Source organism: Phalacrocorax carbo, chromosome 11 (assembly GCF_963921805.1).
Source record: "Phalacrocorax carbo chromosome 11, bPhaCar2.1, whole genome shotgun sequence".
Taxonomy (NCBI): domain Eukaryota; kingdom Metazoa; phylum Chordata; class Aves; order Suliformes; family Phalacrocoracidae; genus Phalacrocorax; species Phalacrocorax carbo.
This window is the reverse complement of record NC_087523.1, coordinates 8,788,168-8,812,627: the sequence shown is the minus strand read 5'-3', so window position 1 is coordinate 8,812,627 and position 24,460 is coordinate 8,788,168. Positions and strand designations below refer to the sequence as shown.

At 36.9% G+C, this 24,460-nt stretch overlaps 1 protein-coding gene across 2 annotated transcripts in view; it reads left to right on the top strand.

The window, feature by feature from the left end:
* The window catches only part of LOC104050958 (transmembrane 9 superfamily member 2), a 32,477-nt gene extending 8,504 nt beyond the window's left edge, over window positions 1-23,973 (top strand). Inside the window, exons 7-17 of one of the 2 annotated variants that reach the window (XM_064462934.1) lie at window positions 785-896; window positions 3,389-3,468; window positions 4,419-4,527; window positions 8,123-8,255; window positions 9,792-9,911; window positions 10,090-10,147; window positions 12,531-12,690; window positions 13,296-13,447; window positions 14,990-15,101; window positions 15,523-15,694; window positions 23,361-23,973. In XM_064462934.1, the coding sequence (XP_064319004.1) occupies window positions 785-896; window positions 3,389-3,468; window positions 4,419-4,527; window positions 8,123-8,255; window positions 9,792-9,911; window positions 10,090-10,147; window positions 12,531-12,690; window positions 13,296-13,447; window positions 14,990-15,101; window positions 15,523-15,694; window positions 23,361-23,428 (1,276 nt within the window). In that variant the 3' untranslated portion in view covers window positions 23,429-23,973. The remainder of the gene's footprint in view (window positions 1-784; window positions 897-3,388; window positions 3,469-4,418; window positions 4,528-8,122; window positions 8,256-9,791; window positions 9,912-10,089; window positions 10,148-12,530; window positions 12,691-13,295; window positions 13,448-14,989; window positions 15,102-15,522; window positions 15,695-23,360) is intronic. The other variant, XM_064462935.1, reaches the window with a different exon arrangement.
* Window positions 23,974-24,460: the final 487 nt, after the last annotated feature.

Genomic DNA, 24,460 nt, shown 5'->3' with positions numbered 1-24,460 from the left:
GGGAAGGTGAGAACCTGTGGGAGATTGGTAAGAAATTCTCTTATCTTCCTTACTGATGAGCACACACTGAGGTTAAGTCCCTGACCAATAGTGTAGTCTTGTTAAAATGTGAAGGGAGGTATGATGGCAGAGAAAGGGTATTTTGTGTTAAAACTTAACCATCTTACCTGGTAAAGAGCTCCACACTTTGCAGCCTGGTTAACCAAGCAGCATTTTAGCTTAGGACTAGGACTTTATTCTGATCATAGCAGAAGTGGGTAGGGTGAAAGCACATCTCATAACCTTTCAGAGGTCTGTGGTTCTTATCTCCCACATGCTTAGCAAACAACTTTACCTATAATGTTCTCAAATGCCTAGAAGTGTGAACAGATAATAACTGAGTGTAGGATAGTGATCCAAGCTCCAAATCCCTAGGATGCTTTCTGTGGAGTTTTTAGCTTTCACCATAGTGCTTGTGAGAACCAGTGTTCAGTTCTGGTGTGGCTTTAAGGCTGTTACAGAAATTCTGAGTAATGATACCCAATTATATACATGATTTTATTTTTCTCATATTATCCCTAGCTACAAACATAAGTATTAATAAAAACATATTTTAAGATCTTCAACCTTTGTGGGTAGAAGAACAGAAAAGCAGGTTCTCAAAGAAATTGAATAGCTGGTACAAAATGAGATACACAGCACTTCCTGTTTTTGTGTTTTAAATAAAACCTTTAGAAAAGAATTAGTGAAAATTCATCCTCTAGAGCATGTGAAATTTTATTTAACTTTTTTCTCCCCCCTTTAGCTACAAACATATAGATGAGAACAACTTAAGTTGTGAGGGTCCACCCATGGAGATTCCTGGAGAATTCACCAGTAAACTGAATTTGATCTACACTTATTCTGTGACATTTGAAGTAAGTATTGAATCTGTTACATGAATATGTGAATCCCCAAAAGAATGAAATCAAAACAACTGGATAATTTGCTATTTAATAGCTGTAACTGGATTAAAGCAGTGTAAATTCCGTAAGGATGGTCTTGTGCAGCATTCTTCCCCAAACCTATTATTTCTCCATTGCTGCAGTTTGAGTGACACTTGGAATGTATTAATAAAGACTTTTTTTTTTTCTGTTTTCTACTAATCTGCCTGTTTCTACTAATAGAAAGGTAGTAGATTGAATAACTGCAAGAGTTGTCTTCCCTGAGGTGTGCCCTGTGTTTTCAGAGTTCAGTCAGGGTACTGATTGTCTCGTGTTGAAGAAGTATTTGTTATATTTGGAGATGCTTTTATGTTAAATGTTTTGTGGTTTTTTTTTTTTTTGGCATATTGTAAAGCTGTTTTTTTAGTACAGGTTTTGTCTCATTTTTGTATTGCTTTTATTTTATTCGCTACCTTTTTGTAAGTAGGTGGCTATTTATCTTTTAGAGTTAATACTCTAATGTTTACTAATACTCTCATGCTTTATTCATCCTGTTATGACTTAGCCGGGAGGAAATCAGACTTTCTTGCAACAGGGTCTTTACCCTAGCATGGAAAGCGAGCCTCCTGTGGGGGTGAGAATGATTTTGTTCAAGCTGCTTCAAACTTTGGTACCTTGATTCCAATCTGTCCCAAAAGCATGCTTGTTTTTCTGATGTAAGACACCAATCCTGGAGTATTTGGCTTGAGACCACCAGCTTATTTTGTATAGGCAGTCAAGCAGCCATCATATGGTAACAGCTTTCATTCTACCAAATTGAATTTGATTTGAACCAATGACCTTGAGGTGCAAGGCTCTGTATCCTGTTACTTTTCCCTTGAGACACCCAATCCTCCTTAGACTCTCTAATTTTGCTACATGAATGAGCCTCCTGTCTGTTAACATTTGTGTTTTAAATCTTGATGATAAATTACAATTTAGAATTGCAGTGTGAACTTTGTCTGGTTATTAATGCAATGTGTTATGCATCTGGGCTACCTACTCCCTTTTTCTCGGTGTAGAGCAGGTGAGGCTTAGCTGCTGTGGGTGCAGCCGCTTACTGCAGACGGCACTCGGCACATCTCAGTCAACAGGCTCTTCAAAACTGCTTCTTCTCCCTGTTACCCATTAGCCTCGATTTGAAATAATACCTGATATATTTTACTTTTTATTAGTAGTTTCAAAGGGGAGTATTTGTCAGTGAAAAGTATTTTTAAATAGGAGAATATTAGTTTCAGTAAGCCTGAATACATAAACCAGTGAAATGCATAACTGTTCTATGGTCTTTTCTAATACGGCTGTTGGCTTCTGATGAGAAAGCTATGGTGTCTGCTTTAATTCATTGAAATGGGCAAGGTGTAGCTCTGTGTATGTGAAAAGTATACAGAATTGTGCATGTAATGCTTAATACACAAGTGTTCAAAAATGTAAGCATGGAGCAGTTTGGTACTCAAGTAATAAACTTTAGAACCACGCTTCTGAAACTCTGTTGCAGCTAGCTGTGGACTACTGATCAACTACTGATTGAGCTGATAAAGAGCAACTTATGGCAGTTTCAGCCACCTTGTTGTGTCGGTGCCTGTTCTTTGTTGTTACATGTTCTTGATCCAGAACATGAATCGGAACTTAAAAATTCTAGGCTGGAGACATATTCTGAGAATTAACTGAACAAACTTACCAGCTGGTGAACAACTGAAGAAATTGTGCTGAACTTCGTGCCAGTCAGGAGATAGGATTTGGTAGCAGGGCAGCAGACGTATGTCCCATGAGACAAGCTGTGGAGGACAAGGCTTGGTGGTCAGAAAGAATTATTGCTTGTATAGCCCTCAGATGAAGTGTGTAGAGGAGGAGGTGAAAAGACAATTCCATTCTCTTTTAAGTTGAAAGTTGTTGAACGATTTCTTCTTTACAGGGATATCTGGAAATAAAAGTTGTCTGCCAGGAATCAGAGTGGAAAATAGTTTGTATCAGACTCCATTATGGCATGGAGTGAGGAAGCCTGTGCTAAATACTTTAAAGTTGATGAGAGAGAAGAATTCCAGGGAAAACTAGAGATATACCCATTGAGTATGTTTAACAAAGTTGAGGTTTCAAGATCAGTGTGCTGTGCTGGGAGTATCTTGTGGTGATGGTGTGATTGTTATTCAGTGTGCATTTGGGAGCTGCCGGCAGCTATGTACTGAATTGTGGAAAGATGAGGCTTAGTGAAGCCTCAGTTGAAGGTAGAAGATGCGAATAGGAGATTTTAATAAACAAGATATTCTTTGAGAGGCTCAAGAGATAAAAAGAATTAATGCAAGAGGGAGGTTTAACATCCAGGGTTGATACCAAGCTTAGATATTAATGCTGAATGGAAGGGCTATGCACATTTGATGTGCTTATTCCTTCTCAGACACTGCAACAAACCTGTACTTGTTTCTATTAATTGCTATTTAATTTCTTTATAGGAAAAGAATAATATTAAGTGGGCTTCCAGGTGGGACTACATTTTGGAGTCCATGCCACATACAAACATCCAGTGGTTTAGGTAAGATCTGCATTTATTCAGTGAATAGCCTTTCAGGAGCACAATGATTTCTTATTTGTGCTTCTACAGATCAATAATGTCTGCTGTGGTAGAAAAGTCTGTTAGTTTTCAGGCAAGAAAACTTTCTTGTTTTCATATGTGAAGTAACTTTTATCAGTCTTCCATCTCTTGGGAGCAACTGTAGTATTGTGTTTCACCAAAGGAATGCACCATTAGTGTCCAAAAGGAAAGCAGCCTCCATCGTTTTAACAACTCCATTCTGCAGAACATCTGAGACGTTGCTGCTCTGCAGTGTTCTTATTGTTACTGTCTGGGTTTCTCCAAATGCCGAGTGAGAGGTACATGTGTGTACTGCATGTTTTTTACTCAGCAGCTGCTTACAGTAAAAAGAAGGGCTTTTTTTATGAGTAAAAGATGTATATGAAAAACTCTTACTTCCTCTGTACCACGCAAATGATCTCAAGTAAGTATATAATCTAAGTTGAAATGTGAATGTTTTGCAATATAAAGTGTTTGAAAAGGCTAATCTGATTAAATACGTACCTACAAAATATTAAATGTCATGATGCACGTTTCATTGGTTGATAGATATAAAATCTACTTGACAAAGTCTGCTTTAAGAGCTGTAGCTGTTTCACTAGGAAAATTACTTCTGAGCTGTTTTAAGGAGGAAAATAAAGAAAAGCAGTATGTAACCGTCCTGAGAATTAACAATATATTATAAAATACTATTCTTTTCACTTCTGTGTCCTCAGAAATCTTAAAGGTACACAACTTAAAACTGTTTTCTCTGGGTGGGAAAATACTATAAGATCTGAATGACTTAAGTAAAGTCTGAATATCTAATGCTACTCCTCAGACTTGAGCTGTACATATGTGGCATGAATTGAAGTGTGTGGCATGAAACCTGAATAAGTAGGTTGAAAGTTTGACTTTTTCTTTATCTACAGTATAATGAATTCCCTCGTAATTGTTCTCTTCTTATCCGGCATGGTGGCTATGATCATTCTGAGGACTCTTCATAAAGATATTGCAAGATACAATCAGATTGACTCTTCTGTGAGTAAGATTTACACCTTTTACATGAGCTTGTGTTTCTGGCAATAGCAGTGTCTTTCAATTAATTTTCAATACAATCTGAAGAGATTTATAACTACCAAGAATTTGATACATGCTAATATATCTGGTATTTTTTTATAGTAGTTTGTAGTATAGCTTGTCCAGAAAGCAAGTGTGCTAGCACTTGACTTGTGAAGTTTGGAAAGTTTGTGGTCTAAATTTCATGAGAAGTATGATGCTATGCAACTTCATAAAGCAACATATTTAAAAATAAAAAACCAAACCAAAAATGAAACAAACAAAATAAAACTCTATGAGGTGATTATTGCAAAAAGGATCAAAAATCAAAACAACAGCTAATAATAGAGTGAAAATAGTGTGAGGATCAGTAGTTGTCTTGCTAAATGTTATGGGAGAGATTCTGATTAACATAGACCAACACAAATTGATGTTGCCCTTTTGTCAGTGGCTAAAGTGTGGTGGTACTTTGTCTTCATTTGGGAGATCATAATATTGCAGTTCACGGGCAACACAGCTTCTAGTTTGTAGCTGTGCAACACAACTTCTGTTTTGTAGCTGTGTTAGAAATACTTGAGGCGTGTGTGTATATGATTTTTATTTATTTTAAAATACGATTCTGGTGATCACTGTGTCAAACTGAACCTGGTTTGTCTGACTTCACGTGATGACCGAAGCTTGTTGACATCCGGTTGAACCTGTTGTGAGTTCTTTTGAAATATGTACCCCTTAAAATGGGAAAAGGGCAGGTGCCTGTAGTGGCTTATTGCCTTCGAGGAAGAGAGTATAGCTGACTGTAAATTAGAGAGATTTGACCAGTTGACTGTGAGTGAAAGGCTGAGTAAAAATTACTCTTTCTCATTGGTAAAAGTGGTATCTGCAAGCCAAAGATGAGAAATAATGTCAGATACTACAAAGGTTTGAATTTTCACTGTTGTTGCTGTCTATCTGCATAAAGAAATACTTAAAATGCACAAAAATGTTTCATATTGAAACTAAAACATCTGAAAGTACTTTTATTCTTCTTTGTGTTTTTGATATTTAATATCTTTTGTTAATGCAAATCCAGACAGTAATTAAAGTGGAAGAATTTTTCCACATCCTTTAACTGATCGTTTTTGTGAAGCTCCTGTTTGATCTCTCAATTAAATTATGTTCAGTATCTTATACTGTGTTGTCTTTTATTAGTTGGTCATTCTTAATGTGATAAAGAGCAAGACTTGTGAGCTGCTTGATTAGTTTTTATGGATAACAGCAGGGATAGGTGTCACTTTCAAAAACACACAATATTTTAATTTTCTTGCCGGTTGTAAGAGACTTAAGATCTGTTGCAGTTCAAGGAGCTGATTTAAAAAGGTGTGAAATAATTGTGCAAAAGAAAACCTGGGCTGAGGAAGCTGCAATGAAGCAAATTCATATATCACACTTAGGGAACGCTGGTGATTCTACTTGAAAAGAGGTAGATACACAAGCCAGTCATTGTGGTTTTAGCTGAATGTTGAATGCGCATACTAATACTGTCTGGCTTTTAGTGTGATGTAGATTTAGTGAGACATACATTAGTGAAGTGTTTAGAAATCATTAGATTACTTTTAGGGTCTTATGACTAAGAAAAGATTCCTGAACTCAAGAGAATTCATGTCAATATCTTTTCAACAGTGAGAGGTAAAACTCTCGTCGCCTATTCTTAAATCTCTTTGAGAGTGACTGCTTGAGCGTAGGGGACTTAAATCTCTGTTAAAATATTTTGAGAACTAGGCTAAATTAATGGGTAAGGTGAGGATTACTGCACTTTTAAAAAATGTACAGTAATTTTTAGCATATTGACCAAGATTCAAAAGTATCTTTTCTTATTTTCCTCAAATATTTTTTTGTAACTATAAAGTATAGCTTCCTACTTGGATTAGGTGTACAGTTCTAATACTCATCTTCTACTGTAAATGTTAGCAATATAAAATACAGCTGAATTCTTTAAACAAAGGTCTGGAAAATACTGACTCATAGCTAATTGGCCTGTAATGGAAGAGTTTTAATAAAAATTGAGTTTTAAGGCAAACACTCTGGCCCATAGGCTCATAAAAGGTAAATCAGGGGTCCCAATCTGCCAAGCTTAGTTTCTCTTTATTTTCCTTAAATCAAGATATTTACCATGTAGGATGTTACTATGCTAACTTACATAACTTATCATGTTTCAAAGTTTGTATTAAAACCAGAGGGTGTTCTTTGAGTGCATGCCAGATTAGGTGTTGATAAATCATCTAACACCGGCCATTCCAAATTTGTACATTTTCCTTGTTCTGTCAGGAACTAAAGTATTAAGCATTTATTTCTGCTTAGTGTTCACAATTCTGAAAACAGATCAAGATTTGCTTCAGATGGTAACTTTTAAAATTCTTTCATTCCTTATTTACTACCTGGGAAAATTCTTTCTTCTGCCTTACCTCAACAACTTTCTCATCATCATCACAATTAGTTCCAAGTTCAGACTTATAGGAAAGTGTGGTCTTCATGCTGCTTTAACCAAACAAACCTTTCTTTACTGGAAGAGCACTGACATGTTGGAATTATACCGAGATACCTGGTATTGGTTTATTCGCAGGCATAGGTGTGTGTGTCTTTAGGTTTTTTTTTTTTTTTTATCAGTGTTATCTTGTGTTCAATAGTTTTCAATTTTTGTATTAGCATATCAGACTTCTGAGGGTAACTTCTAGCCAACAAGTGCAAGCAGAAGTATCAGTATGGGAAAGGGAAAAATAATCTTTCAGAAAAAAGTAAATTACATAATCTGTCGCAAATTAAGATGCTCTATGTCCTTTTCCACTTTGGTTTGTATTCTTTCTTACCCTGTTTTTTGTGTGCTGTCATTCTAGTGCTAAGCAGTCCATTGAACTAAACTCACTACTCCTAGGTTGAATGAAACCTGTAGCTTTTAACTTTGTGAGGAAGAGAGTGGTCTTCTTGAGGGGTTGGTTATTTATGGTCGTACATGTTTAGGTTTTTTGTGAGGGGAGGTGTTTGTTTTGAGTGACTCTATGGAAAAGTTCTGTTCTTCAACAGCAGTTCCTTACAGCTGTTGGACTGAGGATCCCCACCCCCTCTGGCAGTGGGACAAAGAGCGTTGGTACTTGCCCCTAGTGATTCTGGGGAGGAGGCTTTCTTGTGGAGCGCAGGGACTGTTTCATTCTTTTCCAGTATTGTCATTGAGTCCGATGTGCTTTGTAATGGAAGAAAAAAAAAAAAGATAAATGCTTGAACTAGATTGAAATGCTATAATCCAAGTTAAATTAAATGGGATGCTTTGGTTTAGTTTTAAATTTAGAATTATGTTATATGGTTGGCTAATTATATTTTTTCTTGTTTTAAGAGATGAGGATTTTCTTGATATATCCTGCCTTTTTCTTTCACTGAACCATTAGGGGGGTATAAAATCCATGAGTGATGAATCACATGCAATTAGTCTGTCTTTGGATCTGAACTGGAATTTAATCAAACTTTAAATATGTATTTTGCATCTTGTTTGTGTTAATTCACTACTGCATTATGTATCTTTGCTAAAGACGATGTTGATTTTATATAGGAAGATGCCCAAGAGGAATTTGGCTGGAAGCTGGTTCATGGAGATGTGTTTAGACCTCCAAGGAAGGGAATGTTACTGTCTGTCTTTTTGGGCCAAGGAACGCAGATTTTCATTATGACTTTTATTACTTTATGTAAGTAACTTTGTTAAGGTGATGTGTTTGCATCTTTCTTGTGCTATTACACTACAATATCATTAAACAAATGATAGAAGCCTGCTTTTGGAAATGAACTCCTTCCTTTAGTGAAATAAAATATTAATGCTGTTTCATAATAATAATCCAGATAGCTTCAGTAATGCTGTCATTCAAAACATTGTGGTATCTGGGCTAATTCAGATTCCTCATGATTGCAGAAATGATGTTTCCTTGTTACAAGTTTCTTTTTAAAAAAACAAAACCAGTTTGTCATGGTGTAAATTATCCAAGGATCCAGTAATGCAAGTTCAAAGACATGTAATCAAAGCTTTAATGTTCTCGGAACACTTCCTATCTAATACGTTTGATGCAACAGCCTGCAGCCATGCAGAAATAAGAGCAAAAATTCATGTGAATGAAATAATCCTGACACAATATTGAGATAATATGAGAGCCTACAATAAATAGCTATGTATACATGTGATGATGTAACCTGTCACAAGTTAGTGTTTTATTATATGTTCTCTATAAAGTATATGACCATTCCTTTTCTTACCACACAGTAGAGTTGGGAACTATATTAATACTTATTACAAAAGAAGAATTTTTCAAATTGTGGTCTCCAGGGTTTTTTTCAGAGTTTTTCAGTCCTTCGTAGAGGAGCTGCTTTTTTTCTATTCATTATGTGATGCTATAAGATTAATAGAATTTTCTTGGTAGGCTTGTCTTTCAGTGTTTATCACAACTCTTTGTAACTTACTTAACTGCAATAGTTTCCTGTGCAACCAGTGTAGTATAGAAAGGATTCCACCCCACACCACCACCAATTTCTTCTTCTGTTTAAAAACAAAGCTTCCCACTAAAGATTGCTGACAAACTTCTTTTCTGAGAATATCTCTGGGCTGGCCTCTACAATTAGTTCTGAGAGCCTTTTGTGGAATTTCAAGCAAGTGACTTGTACCTTTAGAGTCTTCTGTCTTCATGCTTATTTCTACCTTAAAAAAAACATACCCCACCCCCAAAAAACCACCAAAACCAAATCCTAAAAATCCCCCCAATAGTTCCCCCTGCCCTGCCCCAACAAAGAGAAGCCCTTAGCTCTTCAAAGGTTTTGGCTTCTCCAGACTTACTGTTCTCAGGTGTCCTCTATGCCACATATTAAACTTCACTTGTTACTCAGCATGCACAAGTATTGACTGTGTCTGATTGCAGGAGGACTGTAGGATTTTGGAAGCAGACTTCTTCAAGCTGAAATTTGGTTCAGGTTCATTGTTCACCTCTGTGCATTTTATTTTTTCAGTCTTTCCCCTATGAGAAACTTTCTATTTAAAAGACAAGGTGAAAATAGTGCTTTATTATGAATGAAACAGTGAAGTTAGGGGTATGGTCATGTGATGGCAATATACAGGAGCTTACGCACACAGTCTTCATTTAAATATCTGGTAGTGAATGGGATAAACCTGTACAGTGATATGTGGTACAGGAGAATTTTGACTTGTGTCCACAAATAATGAAATCTTTTTGCCTCTTTAGTCCTAGCTTGCCTTGGTTTTCTTTCTCCTGCCAACCGTGGTGCTTTGATGACCTGTGCAGTTGTATTGTGGGTTTTACTGGGAACTCCAGCTGGTTACGTGTCTGCTAGAATGTACAAGAGTAAGTACACACATTTGTTTAATGTGACACAGCAGGTTAAATTCAGAATTCCTGGGCTTAATATAAACCTCAGACTAGAGCTGGTGTCTCAGACAACAAATCTGCTTCTTGCTGCCATACTGCAAAACATTTGGGAAAAGTTCTGTACTTGAAATTGTTTTTACTTTTTTCCCCTCAGCATTTAGAGGCGAGAAGTGGAAGACAAATGTTTTGCTTACAGCTCTGCTTTGCCCTGGGTTAGTATTGTTCCCCCTTTTTCTCTCCTTTATTTGTAAGTATAAATGAATCTGAGTTGGGAAGGAAGAGGGGAAAAAGTGAATTGTTGTTATGGTACTTGTGTGGGGGATTATTTTCTTTATTGTTCTCCAAATTGCTGCTCCCTTTGTATGTTACCTATCTGTGAATATTAAGAAGAGTGAATTCTGTGGAGCTGGAGCCTAGCGTTCTAGAACCAGCTTCTTGGCATCTTGTTTTGAAATCAGCTGTGGGGGTGGGAGGGATGATGTCACTCTTGCAAGGTAATGTCACAGCCTTTGAGCATCACTGCACCAAAACATTAGGCATAGTGATGGGGGAATTCCAATTTGGTACCACTTAACTCTGTATGTTCCAGGTAATCCTGCCGTAACAGTTAATAGGTATGGTCACTCTGTTAGGATGTGCGTGGTTTTGTGGTAGCTTTGGAGTGTCTGTAGCGCTGTTCTCGAAGTAGGGAGAGACAACCCTTTAGGCAGAATCTCCATTACCTTAGTTACAATATCAATGTTTTCTTGTAACTTTTTATTGAAAAGGACATGAGAAATTGAAGTATATATTTTTTTTAAAGTAAATAGCTAGGTACTGCTATACTAAACAGTAGAAGTTTAGGGGCTTCTGTGTGAGAATAATGCAGAGATTCTTTTAAACTGGTTATCTTTTTATATAAAGGTAGGTAGTGTCCTGTTTCAGATATGGCTGTGGCATGTATCATACCATGGCCAATACTGTTGTGCTTGGGAAGGGCGATAGCTCTCCTACCTTTCATTTTCTCATAGCTTTTAAGACCTTTCATGAGAATTAGGTCAGTGAAGAAAGGGAACGGAAACTAATTTCTTCAAGTCTTCCATATTTCTTGATTGCAACTTTGGGTAGATGAAGCTACCCTTTGATACATGTCCTTGGCAAAAGTTGAGGAAAGGTTGTAAATAATTTCTTAAGGTATCTCTCCCCAAAAAAGCCCTGAATGAATAAAACATGACTCGGTTTTGAGTGTAGTAGAATTTCATCAAATGAAATGTAATGCATTCGATAGCAACTGAGTGTAGTATTTCTGTAAGGAAATCTTATTTCTAAATAAAATGTGCTTCGGTCTCCCTGCTGTTGTTTAGATATGATCTTGAGGGAGAAGAAAATATTTATCAGTGGAAGAAATATCGTGCTGATCATTTAAACTCCCAGATAAATTAAGTTTCACAGAGGAAGTAAAATGATTGGGAATGGTAGAATAGGAACAGATGTCTTGATTATGCCATGCTAGTTCAGTGAATTTGCATAATATCATAAACAGCCTAAGGTCTCAGTAGATGGATGGGAGTTCATATTTGCAGTATTTTTTTCGAACTTTGGAGGCGGTAAGTGGGGTCTGTTATGATCGTAGGCAGATGATAAAGATTAGCAAGATTCCTAAAATGGATGTGATTTTTATTTTTGGTTCAGCAAGATGCTTCCACCAGAGGTTGCTTAGGTGTGCTTATTTAACAAGTCTATTCCCCCAAACAGTTTGGTAAGTGCAAAGCCTCTCCTAGGAAAGAAGGAGCATTTCTATTGCTCTAATCTCTACCCCTTCCTTTTTTAATTAAATACCGTGGAGGATACATGTCCGCTTTGGGGCAGTGCAAATTCTTTCTCAGAAACACTTTTTAAACAAAACACAGGCAATGGTGAACTTCACAGGGGCCCTTTCTGAGGCTGAATTTTCTGTGATGCATCTCTGAATTCATGAGTAATGGCACTTCAACCAGTCTTTCGTATTGAGTTCCCTTGCAGTACATTTTGCTTTGCTTTCAGAATGGGATGGGTTTGAAATCATCATCATGTGTCTTGGAGTCTTTTTCTAGTGTTTTCCCAGGATGTTTAGAAAATGAGGCAGATGCACTTCACTGGGGAGGGAAGAACAGGTCTGGGGACGTGTCATGACTGATACAGTCTTTATTTAAATTCTCCAAAGGTGTGAGCTATTTAACTGTGTAACTCCATGAGAATACAAAATTCTTGTTTAGGGAAGAGCCCTCTTTAATCCATCCTTCTGCTACCATGTTGCTGTGACACATGCTGCAGCAGGGTGTATGTTTGCTGTGAGTGTGATGTGTGGCTTCCTATATATGAGATTGTCCTATCACTGTGGGTTTTTTTTGGAGGGAATTTACTGATTGTAAAGGTCATAAACAAAAGGAATCAAATGACTGGGAATAATAGGAAAGGTGATTCAGATAAAAGGGGGGTTTATTTTTTTTTTTTAGCATTCTTTGTATAGATTTTACAATGGAATGTTTACAATGGATTCTTTATTTAGATAGTGGCTTTACCAGTGACGCTTACTCTTTCCTGACTATTTTAATATATTTTCTCACCTTTTTTCAGGATTGTCTTTGCTGATTTCTTCATTATGAATCTTATTCTGTGGGTGAAAGGATCCTCAGCTGCCATCCCTTTTGGCACTTTGGTTGCTATCCTAGCTATGTGGTTTGGAATTTCAGTTCCGCTAACCTTTGTTGGTGCATATTTTGGCTTCAAAGAGAAGGTAGGGCTCTCTGAATACAGTTTTGAAATATGCCTGGTCTCTGTAGTTGAGCCATTGAATCCCTAAGCATACAAGAACTGGTTGGATTGAAGCATCTATGGCCCTATGATTGTAAAATGATGTTTCACTTTGCCATGATTGTGAAACTGAGTGTATGCTTGTAATGTCACACTAAACTTTTTTCTGTTCATTCACTAGAATCAGAATTTTATAGTGCTCTTGGAGGTCTTGCTTGGCTTTTGTACTTCAGTAATACCTCTGCAGTTCCATTTCTGAAGTAGTACTTCAGAAGTACTCCAATTTGTACCTTGCTAGTTTGAGATAACGCCAGACAACTAACAAGAAGTTTGGGTTTTTTATTAGGACTGGACAGGTTTCTTGCCTTTGTGTTCTGACCTGCTTACTGGCCAATAGTTGGAATGTCTAAACCTTATGTGTTTCTTTCCTAATGTTGAATATCAAGTCTGTAGTTTTGGTTTGGTAACTTGTGATGGCTTATGCATTAAAATAAAGTTACATTTACCAACTTTTTAGATGCTAACATTAGGGGAAAGTAATCTTATTTATGATGCAACAACTTATCTTCTAATTGATTTCTTTCGAAGCCTATTGAACATCCAGTTCGTACAAACCAGATTCCTCGACAAATTCCCGAACAATCCTTTTTCACAAAGCCATTGCCTGGTATAGTAATGGGTGGTATCTTGCCCTTTGGCTGTATTTTTATTCAACTATTTTTCATTCTGAATAGCATTTGGTGAGTATAACTTTTTTCTTGTTCTAGTTATGTTGGTTTGATAATAAATGCATAGTGAGTTTGAACATCCCAAACCAGTGAATATAGGGAATCAATGAATTTTTAGAATTTTTGATGCCTTGCAGACTTTTGTGGAATTTCCAGAATCTGCATATTTATTCCTGTGCTTAGAACTTATAAAATTAGTTGTTCTAATTGGCAACTGCAAAGTGTGAAAATGGAGTTGTTGCCTTGTTTTATCTTTCACCCTCTGAACAGCACTAGCATGGTTTCATGCTGTTGTGGTTAGGTGGAGCCTAACACACTGTGGAACTATATTATGATTTATGAAACTAGTATAATCTAGCAGTTTCAGCTGTTGAGTCATAATCAGGTCAAGATCTTGGGATTCCGTGTTCTATAAAACAAAGACTCCACCCCCTGTGAAACATCCACACCACTCCTAAATCTTGTCAAAACCTGGTCAAGCAGGTGCATAGAAAATTAAATCAGTGCAATCTTCCATCACTTTCACAATGTAAATATGAAATGTTTAGCATATTGTTGTTCAATGTAAAATACTAACCTGAAAGTGCAAGGTTTTTAAGGAGTCCTCTGTTTATGCTGAAATCTCTTAGGGAACAGTTTTTTCTAAATCTATTCTTAAATGCAAATATATTAGAGGTATTACCCTTTCACATTAGTCCTCAACAGAAGTAGAAACTGTGTAATATGGCTATGCTGGAAAATATAATCAGCTGACAAACAGGTATACATACTCTGGACTTCTGTAGTCAAAATTACCAAATTCCCAAGTTGCTTCTCATTATTTATCCAATAGAAGGGAAGCATGGAGGGAATGTGCAACTAATACTCCCCCTGTCAAATCCTATACTGCAGTAATTGTCACCATCACTCAATAAAGTTGATTTGGTTACTTCCCTTATCTGAAAGCCACCAGATTAAGAGTAAACAGATGTATTTCCCTTGCATTTACTTTTGTGAGTGGTGTTGTGTTTGGTTAGCCCTTGGAGTCAGACTTGGTATGGGGATAAAGTGGGAGTGGAGGGCCACCATCTGACTGAGGTAGTGAGGAGGTGCAGAGACATGTGGAAAACTTAGCTACAGTAGGAGGAAGGAAATGGGTATTGTAACTAGGGAAGAGTACACATGATGCAAGAGTCAGGGAGGCTAAAGGTCTTCTCAACAAGGAGACGTGAAGTGATAAACGCCCCTGGTGAAAGTTGTCTATAACTGTTCTCTGTGGAAGTTTATAGATGCCAGTTTCAGGGGGAGTATAACTGAAGACTCTAAGCATTGCTCTGTAAAGCAGTGGTTTTATTACTGCTAGGTTAAACGAATGTATACTTACAAAGTACATTCAGGTAAAAAAAACTTCTTATGAATCAGCCAATAGTGGTATAGACAAAGTTATCCCAGTAGTGTGGGTTTTTTGAGTTTGGGGTTTTTTTTGTTTAGCTTAGTGTATCTGGGAATGTAACACTATAAATTAACTCAGAACTCTAATAAAAAATTAGACTTGTTTTTATTTTTTTATTTTAGGTCTCATCAGATGTATTACATGTTTGGATTCCTGTTCCTAGTTTTTATAATTCTACTAATTACGTGTTCTGAGGCTACAGTTTTGCTGTGCTACTTCCATCTGTGTGCAGAGGTAAAAAGTACAGTTCTGATGTAGATACCACTTGTAGCTGGAAGGTGTTAGAAATAGGGTTGAGGTATTTGCATACGCTGTCATGTGCTGGACACTGAATGGATTTTATTGTCAGGTCTTAACATGCCTGTCTTAGCCACTCTTCTGAAAAGTGCCTTTTGCTTGAGAATCCACTGTTTGCAGCAGATAAGCAAAAATAAACAGCCTTGATCTTAGAATAACTTCATGTCCATAGTGGAAGCAATACAGCTGACTTTGAGAAAGAAAAAAGTAGCTACATGCTATATTAGAATTTTTCTTTCTTTGAGATGAATTTTGAAGAATTAAATATATTTCATAAGACGTTATTTTTTTGCTGGGCTTATTTATATTCTGATTTCTACATGATATCTCTTACTGAATAATTTATCATTTCTTTCAGGATTATCATTGGTGGTGGCGATCATTTTTGACGAGCAGCTTTACAGCAGTTTATCTCTTTATCTACGCAGTTCATTACTTCTTCTCTAAACTCCAGATAACGGGAACTGCGAGCACCATTTTATACTTTGGTTACACAATGATCATGGTCTTGATTTTTTTCCTTTTTACAGGTAAGTACAGTGTTCAAACTAAAACAAATGCAGGGGTTTCTGTTTTTTTTTTTAAATGAGAAACATTAGGTGAAATTCAGACTATCCAAAACATCAAATGCAATTTACGACTCTTTAGGCAGTGTTACTTTTATGGTTTGTGACAGCACACATCACAGTAAGATAGTCTTTAATATTGCATATCATATTAGCAGTGAGTTTAAACCATTATATTTTCAAAATGCTGTTCATGTTCACTCTGATATCAGGGTTAACTTGAATCTGGATTTTTTTAACTGGCTCTAGAAGTTCTGTAGTTAGAGATATTGCATTCTGCAATATGGAGAATAAAAGATGTTTCCAGCTTTCACTATTAGCAAGTGAAACAGGCTGCTGCTGGGGGAAAAAACCTGAATGTTGATGATACAGGATTCTAGTACTGTTAGAGGTGGTCTTAACTGCTCATGAAGCACCACTTCTTAATAGCAGGAGTGTACCTGAACTGGAGGAACCTGTTTGAAATATGGCTCTCCATATTTTCTGCTGTTACTCATGCAGATTAAATGTCTTCTACAGAATTACTCTGATGTTCATAATCACTTGGATCAAACTATAATTTCAAGTTGATTTGATGTGAAATCCGTGCTGGATTTACCATGTGTTAGATTAAATTAGAAGCTCTTCAGAGAGCACTGGCCCTTAAAAATAGCCAGGAGCATTTTGTATTGGTGTTCATCATACTGCTGCTGTTGTATATGTGGTTTTAACACATGAAGTCAGATCTTTTATGTATTGCTGTGCATACAGTGCATCATGAAGTACTGTAGTGGTAGAACTAGAGAAAATGCTAGTTCATATATAATGCGTTGTCCCCGTACACCAAGCTTTACATTCATTCCTAAGATTTGTCATAGAGGATCTCTTTGTGGATGGCATGATGGTTTGGATTGTTACTTCTTAACATCATCTACCTGATTATTGAAACCTGCTGTAGTTACTTTGTTTTGGCTTTGAGATGCACCATTTAACTCCCTTGATGCAGTTAAAAAAAGAGTGGCTAAAATAAGTAATTAAAGTAAGTCTTAGCATCAGACTTCAAGTTTGTGAGTTCAGCAGTGAGAAGGACCTTGTTCAGCTTTATTGACTTTAACACTGATTTGAGTATGAGGCAAAAAAAAGCACTGGTCGTAATAACACTGGATAAAATTACTGTATGGGTTTAAACAAAGCAGGTACTCTGTAGAAATTATATTTAATAACAATAAGTGGGACTTGCTAGATTTTGTTATTTAGACCTGTGTCTCTTCAAAAGAAAGTAAAAAAAAGTTTTGAAGGGAAGGATGGGGAGGAAGGGAAGGATGGGGAGGATTTAAGTCTCTAATTATTAGAAGGCAAACATGAATTGGCATATTGCCAGTTAAATCCCTGCTTAAATGCTGGCAAAATGGACACGCTCCAGATGTCCTCTATTTTATTTTTATATATATAAACTGAAATAAACTGTAGTGTAAAATGTTTTAATTACTTTTAAACTAAAGCAATATGTTAATGTGTGTCTGGGTTTTAGCATAGGTTAGTTGCTATTCTGCCAATTTCAATTTCACTTACAAGATGCAAATTGGTGGAATTAAAAATATCCCTTTCATATATAAAACGATAATTGAAATTGTCATGGCAGCTGCTGAAATGGTATTAAAAGCTTCAGATGTGCTGATCCTGGAGTTCTTGATGTGGAGGCCAGTGAGGCCCCAAAAGTACAATAATAAACCGCTGTGGTTAGTTTTGCAGTGCCTTTTTTCTTTTTTTCTTTTTCTTTATTTTTTTATTAATAGAAGCATGATAATAGTGGCTATGCTCTACTTGTAGTTCATGAAGAAACCTGCTAGCTACATGGGCACTTTTAAAGTTGAAGAGGTATATAAAGTTGAATAGAATAGGTAGAAGGTATATGGAGTGTGTAATAAATCCTTGCTATGTAAAACACTATGATAAATTTCTTTAGCTTGATAACTGATTTTTTGGGGGCTGGAATGTAAGCAAAGTTAGGTGTAAAATATTCCTTAACAGCATTTGCTTTGGAAAATAAGGGTTCAGTCCTTAACAAGTTTATGGAGGTGAGGGAGTTTACTAATGTAGATTTGCACATTATACACAACAACAGCGTTATTCCTGTATGTATGTTCCCAAAATGGGACCTTCATCTGTTCCACTTAAGTTAGCACTAGGTGTTTTGGTTTTCTCTATTCTTGCATATTAGGTCTCCGCAACCATGACAGAATATAGAGGGCGGCATTGATACCTCCTATGTGGTGGTGTGTTGTGCCACTGTGGACATTACAAAAGGGATCGTAATGAATACGTAAATGGGAACTGAAGGCTTGTATGGCAACGATGACAATAATACAGTCTGTCCAGTGAAATCTAACAATTAATGTGCACACGCAAACAAGGCAATTTCATTTTAATGTACAAAGTGCAGCTAATCTTTAAAGAAATAGTGAGTGTGGTTGAAAGGGGATAGCTACATGATTACATGCATTTTATGCTCGGAGACGAAAAAATGCTGAACACTGTCAAAGCATGTTGCTTTACAGTGACCTCTATTTTTGAACATCATTTTCACTTGTGAGTTAATGCCATTTTCAAAATTGAGTTTTGATCTTCTGGGTAGATTGTGTTTAGAATCTGAGATTCTGAAGCACCCACCACTGTGCGGTGATTGAAACCAGTATGATACAGAGAGCTTTTAAGGTACATAAGAAGTATCAGCCAAGTGCAGAGTGCTTTTCTATTTGCTTTCTTACAATCTGTTCGTGCTTTGAATTCTTTTTTCTTCATTAAACAATAAAGCTAGAAGAAACTAATAAAGCAGAACAGTCTGCTTAATGTATTTTGGCATTATTCTGTGCAATAATCCTTGTTTTTAATTTTTTTTTTAAATTAGCTTTCTAATAACTTTCCTTTACCCAGTTAGATGCTAGCTTGTGATCTTCTTTATGTGTAAAAGAAAACTGCTGCTGAGTGGTGGTATATATTACAGACCAGAGTATTCAGCAGTACAGAAACTGGAGGACAAAAAGATAAAAAAACCTGAGGTGTCAGTGTCTCCCTAGTAGGTATAAGTAGATGCATTGGACGTATTTTGCTTCTTGGCTAGAGAATTAACTTGAGGCATCTTCACAACTGGGTTCTTGAATTTTAAATGGCTCCCCAAAAATTATTTTTTTAGCTGTATGTCCCTAGGATAATGAGTGATGTACAGTGGGCTGCCGTGCACTAGGGTGGCATCAGTTCCCGAGACTAGTAGGGGTTATCTAGAAAGGCAGGACACTCACTCCAGGAGAAATAAAGGTCTACCCTGCAAAAGTAAGTTCTTAAACATACATTGTTCACATGCTTTTTAATGTAATTTAGGCTGGTGAGTGTTTAGGATTGGTTAAGGTAACCATTAGCCACAAAACTTATTTTTAATATTAGATTAAAACAGATTGTATGGGCTTGTTGCAGGACTTGGTGGCAGGCATGGTATCCTTGTGCTATGTCGTTTGATAGAGATGTGCATATGAAAGCTGTAAAAACTTTACGATGAAAAGCAGTTTAGGCCAATCAGAAAATAATTTTAGAGGTCTCTTTCAGCTAGTGGGTTTTTTTTGTCTATTTGTTTGGGGGTTTGTGGGGGCATTGTTTTGGTTTTATTCGGGGAGGTTTATTAAGTACTTACTACTAGAATTTTTTCAACAGCTTTAAAAAAAACACCTTTGGGTATCTGTTTTCTGTTATGTGTTCGTTGATGGCTGTCAGCAAAGCAGTAAGCTGACGAGGTATGCTCTATGTTGATAGTGCTTCAAAACTTTCGTTTCAGTTTGAGTGTGTTTTGAAGTAAACAAATATAAGCCAGATCCTTGGCTGGTCTTATCTAAAGCTTACCTAAATAGTCTTACTGTCATAATGAGAGGCACATTTTAAGGGGTGATTCCAGTTTTGGTGCAAGATGTGCTTGGGAAAATGCTCAGGATTGAAGAGCTGAGTGTGCTTTTCAAGAAAACACATTTCAAGCATGCTACTTGACATGGCAGGGTTGTATTTTTAACTAGTGCAGCTCGTAACAGCAATTCTGGGTAGAGCAACAGTTGTAGGAAACTGATCTTGCCCTTATCTGTATTTTAAGATTGGCCTTAGTTAAAAGGGGAATATGAGAACCTGTTATACTAGTCAGCGCTGACCTAAAGATCCAGTATGTTGATGCTTTTTTGTATAAAGTGCTAAAATTTGGAACAAGTGGCAAATTTGTGAAATGGGCTAAAATGTAGAGAAAACATTCTGGCTAGAATTTTCAAACAAGCCAAACTAGTTCAGAGTTATTCTTCCCCAATCATTATGCATTTGCAGATCCCTTTCTGATTGTGGTATTTACTCCTGTATAGAAAGTTGGAAGCTTTTTTGTCTGAATTACCTTTTGTGAACCTTGTAGTGGTTCATGGAATCACAAGCACCCCTGGGTCTGAGGCGGAAAAAACCACTGAATTTCAATGGAACCAGGCACTGTACTGTTCAAGTTCTTAAAAAAAAAAAAAAAAGTTACGCTTTTTGCTGTAGTACCATAAGCAATCCTGTAGGTAAAGCAGCTGTATAACTTAAAGAAACATTATTTATAAACCGCTTTAACTTACATTCATTTCTATCTATTAATACTGATGTTGTAATATTAACACAACTCTGTGCTCACCTGACCTTTTTGGAAGTTCCTAGACTGTTTGGCCCATGTTACTTTTTTTTTTTAAAAAAAGTACTAAAAATGCGTGGTGGTTTTGCTCAGTTCTCACTTCTAAATCTGCAGTTGGATTTTTTGAGGTCGATTTTCAACGTAGTTGTGATTCTGCCAGCACCTTTAAACCATTCTGATCTTTGAGCGTCAAGTGTACTGTTTAGGAGAGGTACTTTTGGGGTCCTTAGTTTGATGCTCTTTTTGAAGTTTCTGGTCCACAGAGCTATCCACACCTGGAATTTGTAGGATACATTTGTTCATGGGAGGGAAGAAAAAACTATAATACTGGTAAGCCCTAATTATCAATGTGGAGGTAACAACAAAAGGAAACCCCCACTGACCAGGGGGTACTGGCTACATAAGGCTGCATCTTGGTGATGAGTCTAGCCTTTCTCTCCTGAGCTTCTAAGTTCATGATTCAAATCTGGCATCTGACAAACGTTACTGCTTACTGCTTGTGTTAGGAAACATAGTCCTACTCTAGTTCCACTACATCGGCAAAATTTCTGATAAAGTTTAAAAAAGGAGCAGGGGTACTTGTCATTGATTTGCTAAACAGACTGTTTTTTAGGAGGGAAGTTGAAAATCAATGTTACTGAAACCTGTGAAAATCTGTTTATAGATGAAATGCTTGTTCACAGTATGAAGTCTTCAGATTCTGCTATGAATGAGGCCATGTTTTATAGAAAGCTGGTGTATCGGAAAGATTCAGAGTGACAAGGATTGGAGGAAAATACTGTGGATTTAGAGTGCGTTCCCATATTAAGTTACGGATGCTCAGAAAACTCTGTGGAAAATCTCATTCTTCTGTTAAAGTTACACATTTTTGTTATGATATTGCAATTTTTGTTCTAGAACAGCAGAAAAATTTCTAAGATATCTAAGATATCTCATATGTTAAACATTTGGAAGAAACATTTCTTTCAAAGCCATAAAAGGCTGAAAGTGGACTATATTATAAAACAGGAGAGCAGATGCTGAGAACCATTATTAGGAAAAAATCATGACAGTAAGGCTTAGAGTAACAGTGCTGATATTGGAGTATTGGACACAGTAGGAAGGAGTGAGAATTGACCATAAACTGCAAAGACTTAGCGATGTCAAGCCTACAAAGGAATTAAATTCCTTCTGTGGTTGGTGTCTGATCTCCTATCAACGGCAGTAAATCTGCCGTCTCCTACTGTTTCAGAGGATGATAACTGCAAACTTGGAGGGAAAGGGTAATCTGTGGCATATAATAGCAGGCTGTCAAAAAGCCTTTAACTGCAAGCACAAAGAATACAAGAATTGGCATATAGATAATAAGCATCCAAAGACAGGTTCCTCACTTATCAAATGCGGAGATGTGGTCTGAAAGACAGAGATGTAATGAATGTAGAAAAGACAAGCACTTAATAAAGAACCTCCTAGTTAGTAAACCAGTCACAATGAAAAAGTGAAAAAAAAAGTTGGAGCTGATAATAAGTATTGGCTGTACAAACAGAAAAGGATGAATGTAAAACAGGAGGAGCTGAGTGCATGACCATGCAAGTGCCTATAGTGTAGCTGGTAAGGGCTGCCACAGGGCTGGCATGTATCTTGTCTTTGAAAGTGAATTCAGCTGAAACAGACCTTCCCTGTTTTTAGCTGGTAAGGCTTGACATCTGTGTGGCAGTTTACCCCTAGGTAAAAGCATGAGGAACACTGCCTTGCTTCCCTTAGAGGCTTAAGACTTAATTGTACGGTGCTCAATGTCTCCTTGCATACTAAGTTCTTAAAGTAATTTTAAAATAAATGTGATAGGCAATGTCTTTGCAGTTGCCCCACAATAGTGATTGTGGGGTGCAAATTACAGGCTTGCTCTTCAGCTTAAAAATAGAAAATTGGTATAGGCTAATCTCATTCAGTGTCATCTCCTCTTTCCATCATCTGATTCTGCACTGTGCTAACTTGAGCCACGCACTTGACAGGTGGCCCAAAGTCCCTCCAGAAGGTAGTTGTGGGGTTTTTTCTCCTGCTGTTGTTGGATGACTAATGAACTGGATTGGTAGGAAATCAAGGAAGGCTGTATCAAACCAAACCACAGGCCTGCTACCCAAGCACCCTAGCAGCAGTACTCCCAGGAAGGGGTATAGAACAGGGCAAGCATGTACTGGTACTTTCTCCTAGCCTCCCATCAGCTGTGGCTCAAGGGCCTTTTTAGCAGTTGAAATGGTATCTCTGTTAGCCTTTCTATATCCAGATAGATATATCTATTTAGCCTTAAAACCAAAGCCTTTGGATTTATTTGTTCGTGAATTTGTTCTGTTGTCCAAACTAGTGTATGTTTTAATTAGCTGTAGTAACCTGTGACAAGAAAATCTGCAGCTTGAACACATGTTACACAAAATTATGTGTTTTGGTTTGCATCACTGCTACTTTCATTTGATGCTTGCATCCCACTGCTATAGCACTTGGAGCATTGCTTTAGCAAAAGGAAGTAGCAGGATATCCAGAGTAAGAAGCTCCCTGTTCTTGAGTATAAGTAGAGCACAATAAACAGAAAACCGGGCCAGGTGACTTTTTCCAGGGCCTTTTTTTGTGTCATCATTCACAGATGGCTGTGAACTATTGTAGACCTAAAAGACCCAGGTAGGTGTTGACTTTGTGTGTGTATAAAAGTCAGTTTCTTAAATGGTGCTGTGTGCCTCTAGTGGCGATGGTAGCATCACCTTCAGTGGTTTAAATGTACGTCAAGCAGCCTGGTCCTAAAAGTCATCTTTGATCTAAATCAATAACTTAGCCTAGGGACGAATGTGTGTTGTTAAATTTAACAAGTGCTGTTATTCTGGATAGTTAGCTGGATTACAAGGTTATATTCTGTCCTGCTGGGAAGTACTTGTTAGATTTTTATCTCTGAGCAAACTGGAAGATAAACTAACCATTTTCACTTTCTCATTTTAGGGACTATTGGATTTTTTGCCTGCTTCTGGTTTGTAAGTAAGATTTACAGTGTTGTGAAAGTGGACTGAAAAGCTTCAAAGTGTTTTTTGAACATATCTCCCTTGCTGTTTGATAATTTTTACCATGTATTAAAAAACATCCTGTGTAATTATTCTCATTTGTAAAAGCTGAAGAGCAAACTGCAGCAGAAAATAGAGATTTTTTTAATGGAAGGAAATGGCACCACTGGAAAAATGTTTACATCAGTATACTCCTTGAATATGTTGATTCTGAAAATTCTAAAAATTATATAAAGAATTTGATTTATGATAACTAAAAATTGTGTGAACTAGTTTATTTGAAAAATGAGTGCATCATACAGTCCTCCAGCTGAAATTCCTTGTGGGTTTTTTTTGTTACTTTTGGTTACCATTTATATACCATGAAAGCATAGGACTGTCAAGTAAATCTATGTAAAATGTGAATTTTTTAACTTAACTATGATTGTACATATTATCTTGCACCTTCTTTACAACTAGATATCTTCTTACAAATGTACATGCATTTAGTGTAATGTAGACTTTATTAAAAATACCGACACTGGTTTTTGTTCAAATAAAACTGCACAACTCCAGCCAACTTGTTTCCTTTCTTGTTAATGAGGCCTTCGCTACTTGGATGCAGATCACATTAGTTTGACCAGTTGATAGCTCTCAATTTTTATATTGTTCGTAAGCAGTTTGGCTGAGACTTTGGCTGCAAATTGTCTATGCGAGCGGAAGGACCGGCAGGTTCCTTGAATCCGTGGGTGTGGGATGGACAGGGGCTTCTGAAGCTGCTGCTGCCATTACCTGTGTCTCATCTGTGTGCTTACTCTAACTTTACCCAAAATATTTTTTGCTGGGCAAACCATTACTTTCTGTCAACGTTGGGGATGAATAAGGGGATGTTCACTCAGATTAATGGGTAAAATACTCAAAGCTTATTAACTGGCATAAGGAAACATCCATCACAGGAAGCTGCTTTTCAATGTCTAAGCCTGCAATCTAACAAGACCCAGAATGACTCCATAACTTTTGACAGTCATAAAACTACCAGGTAATTGTAGTTAATATTTAATA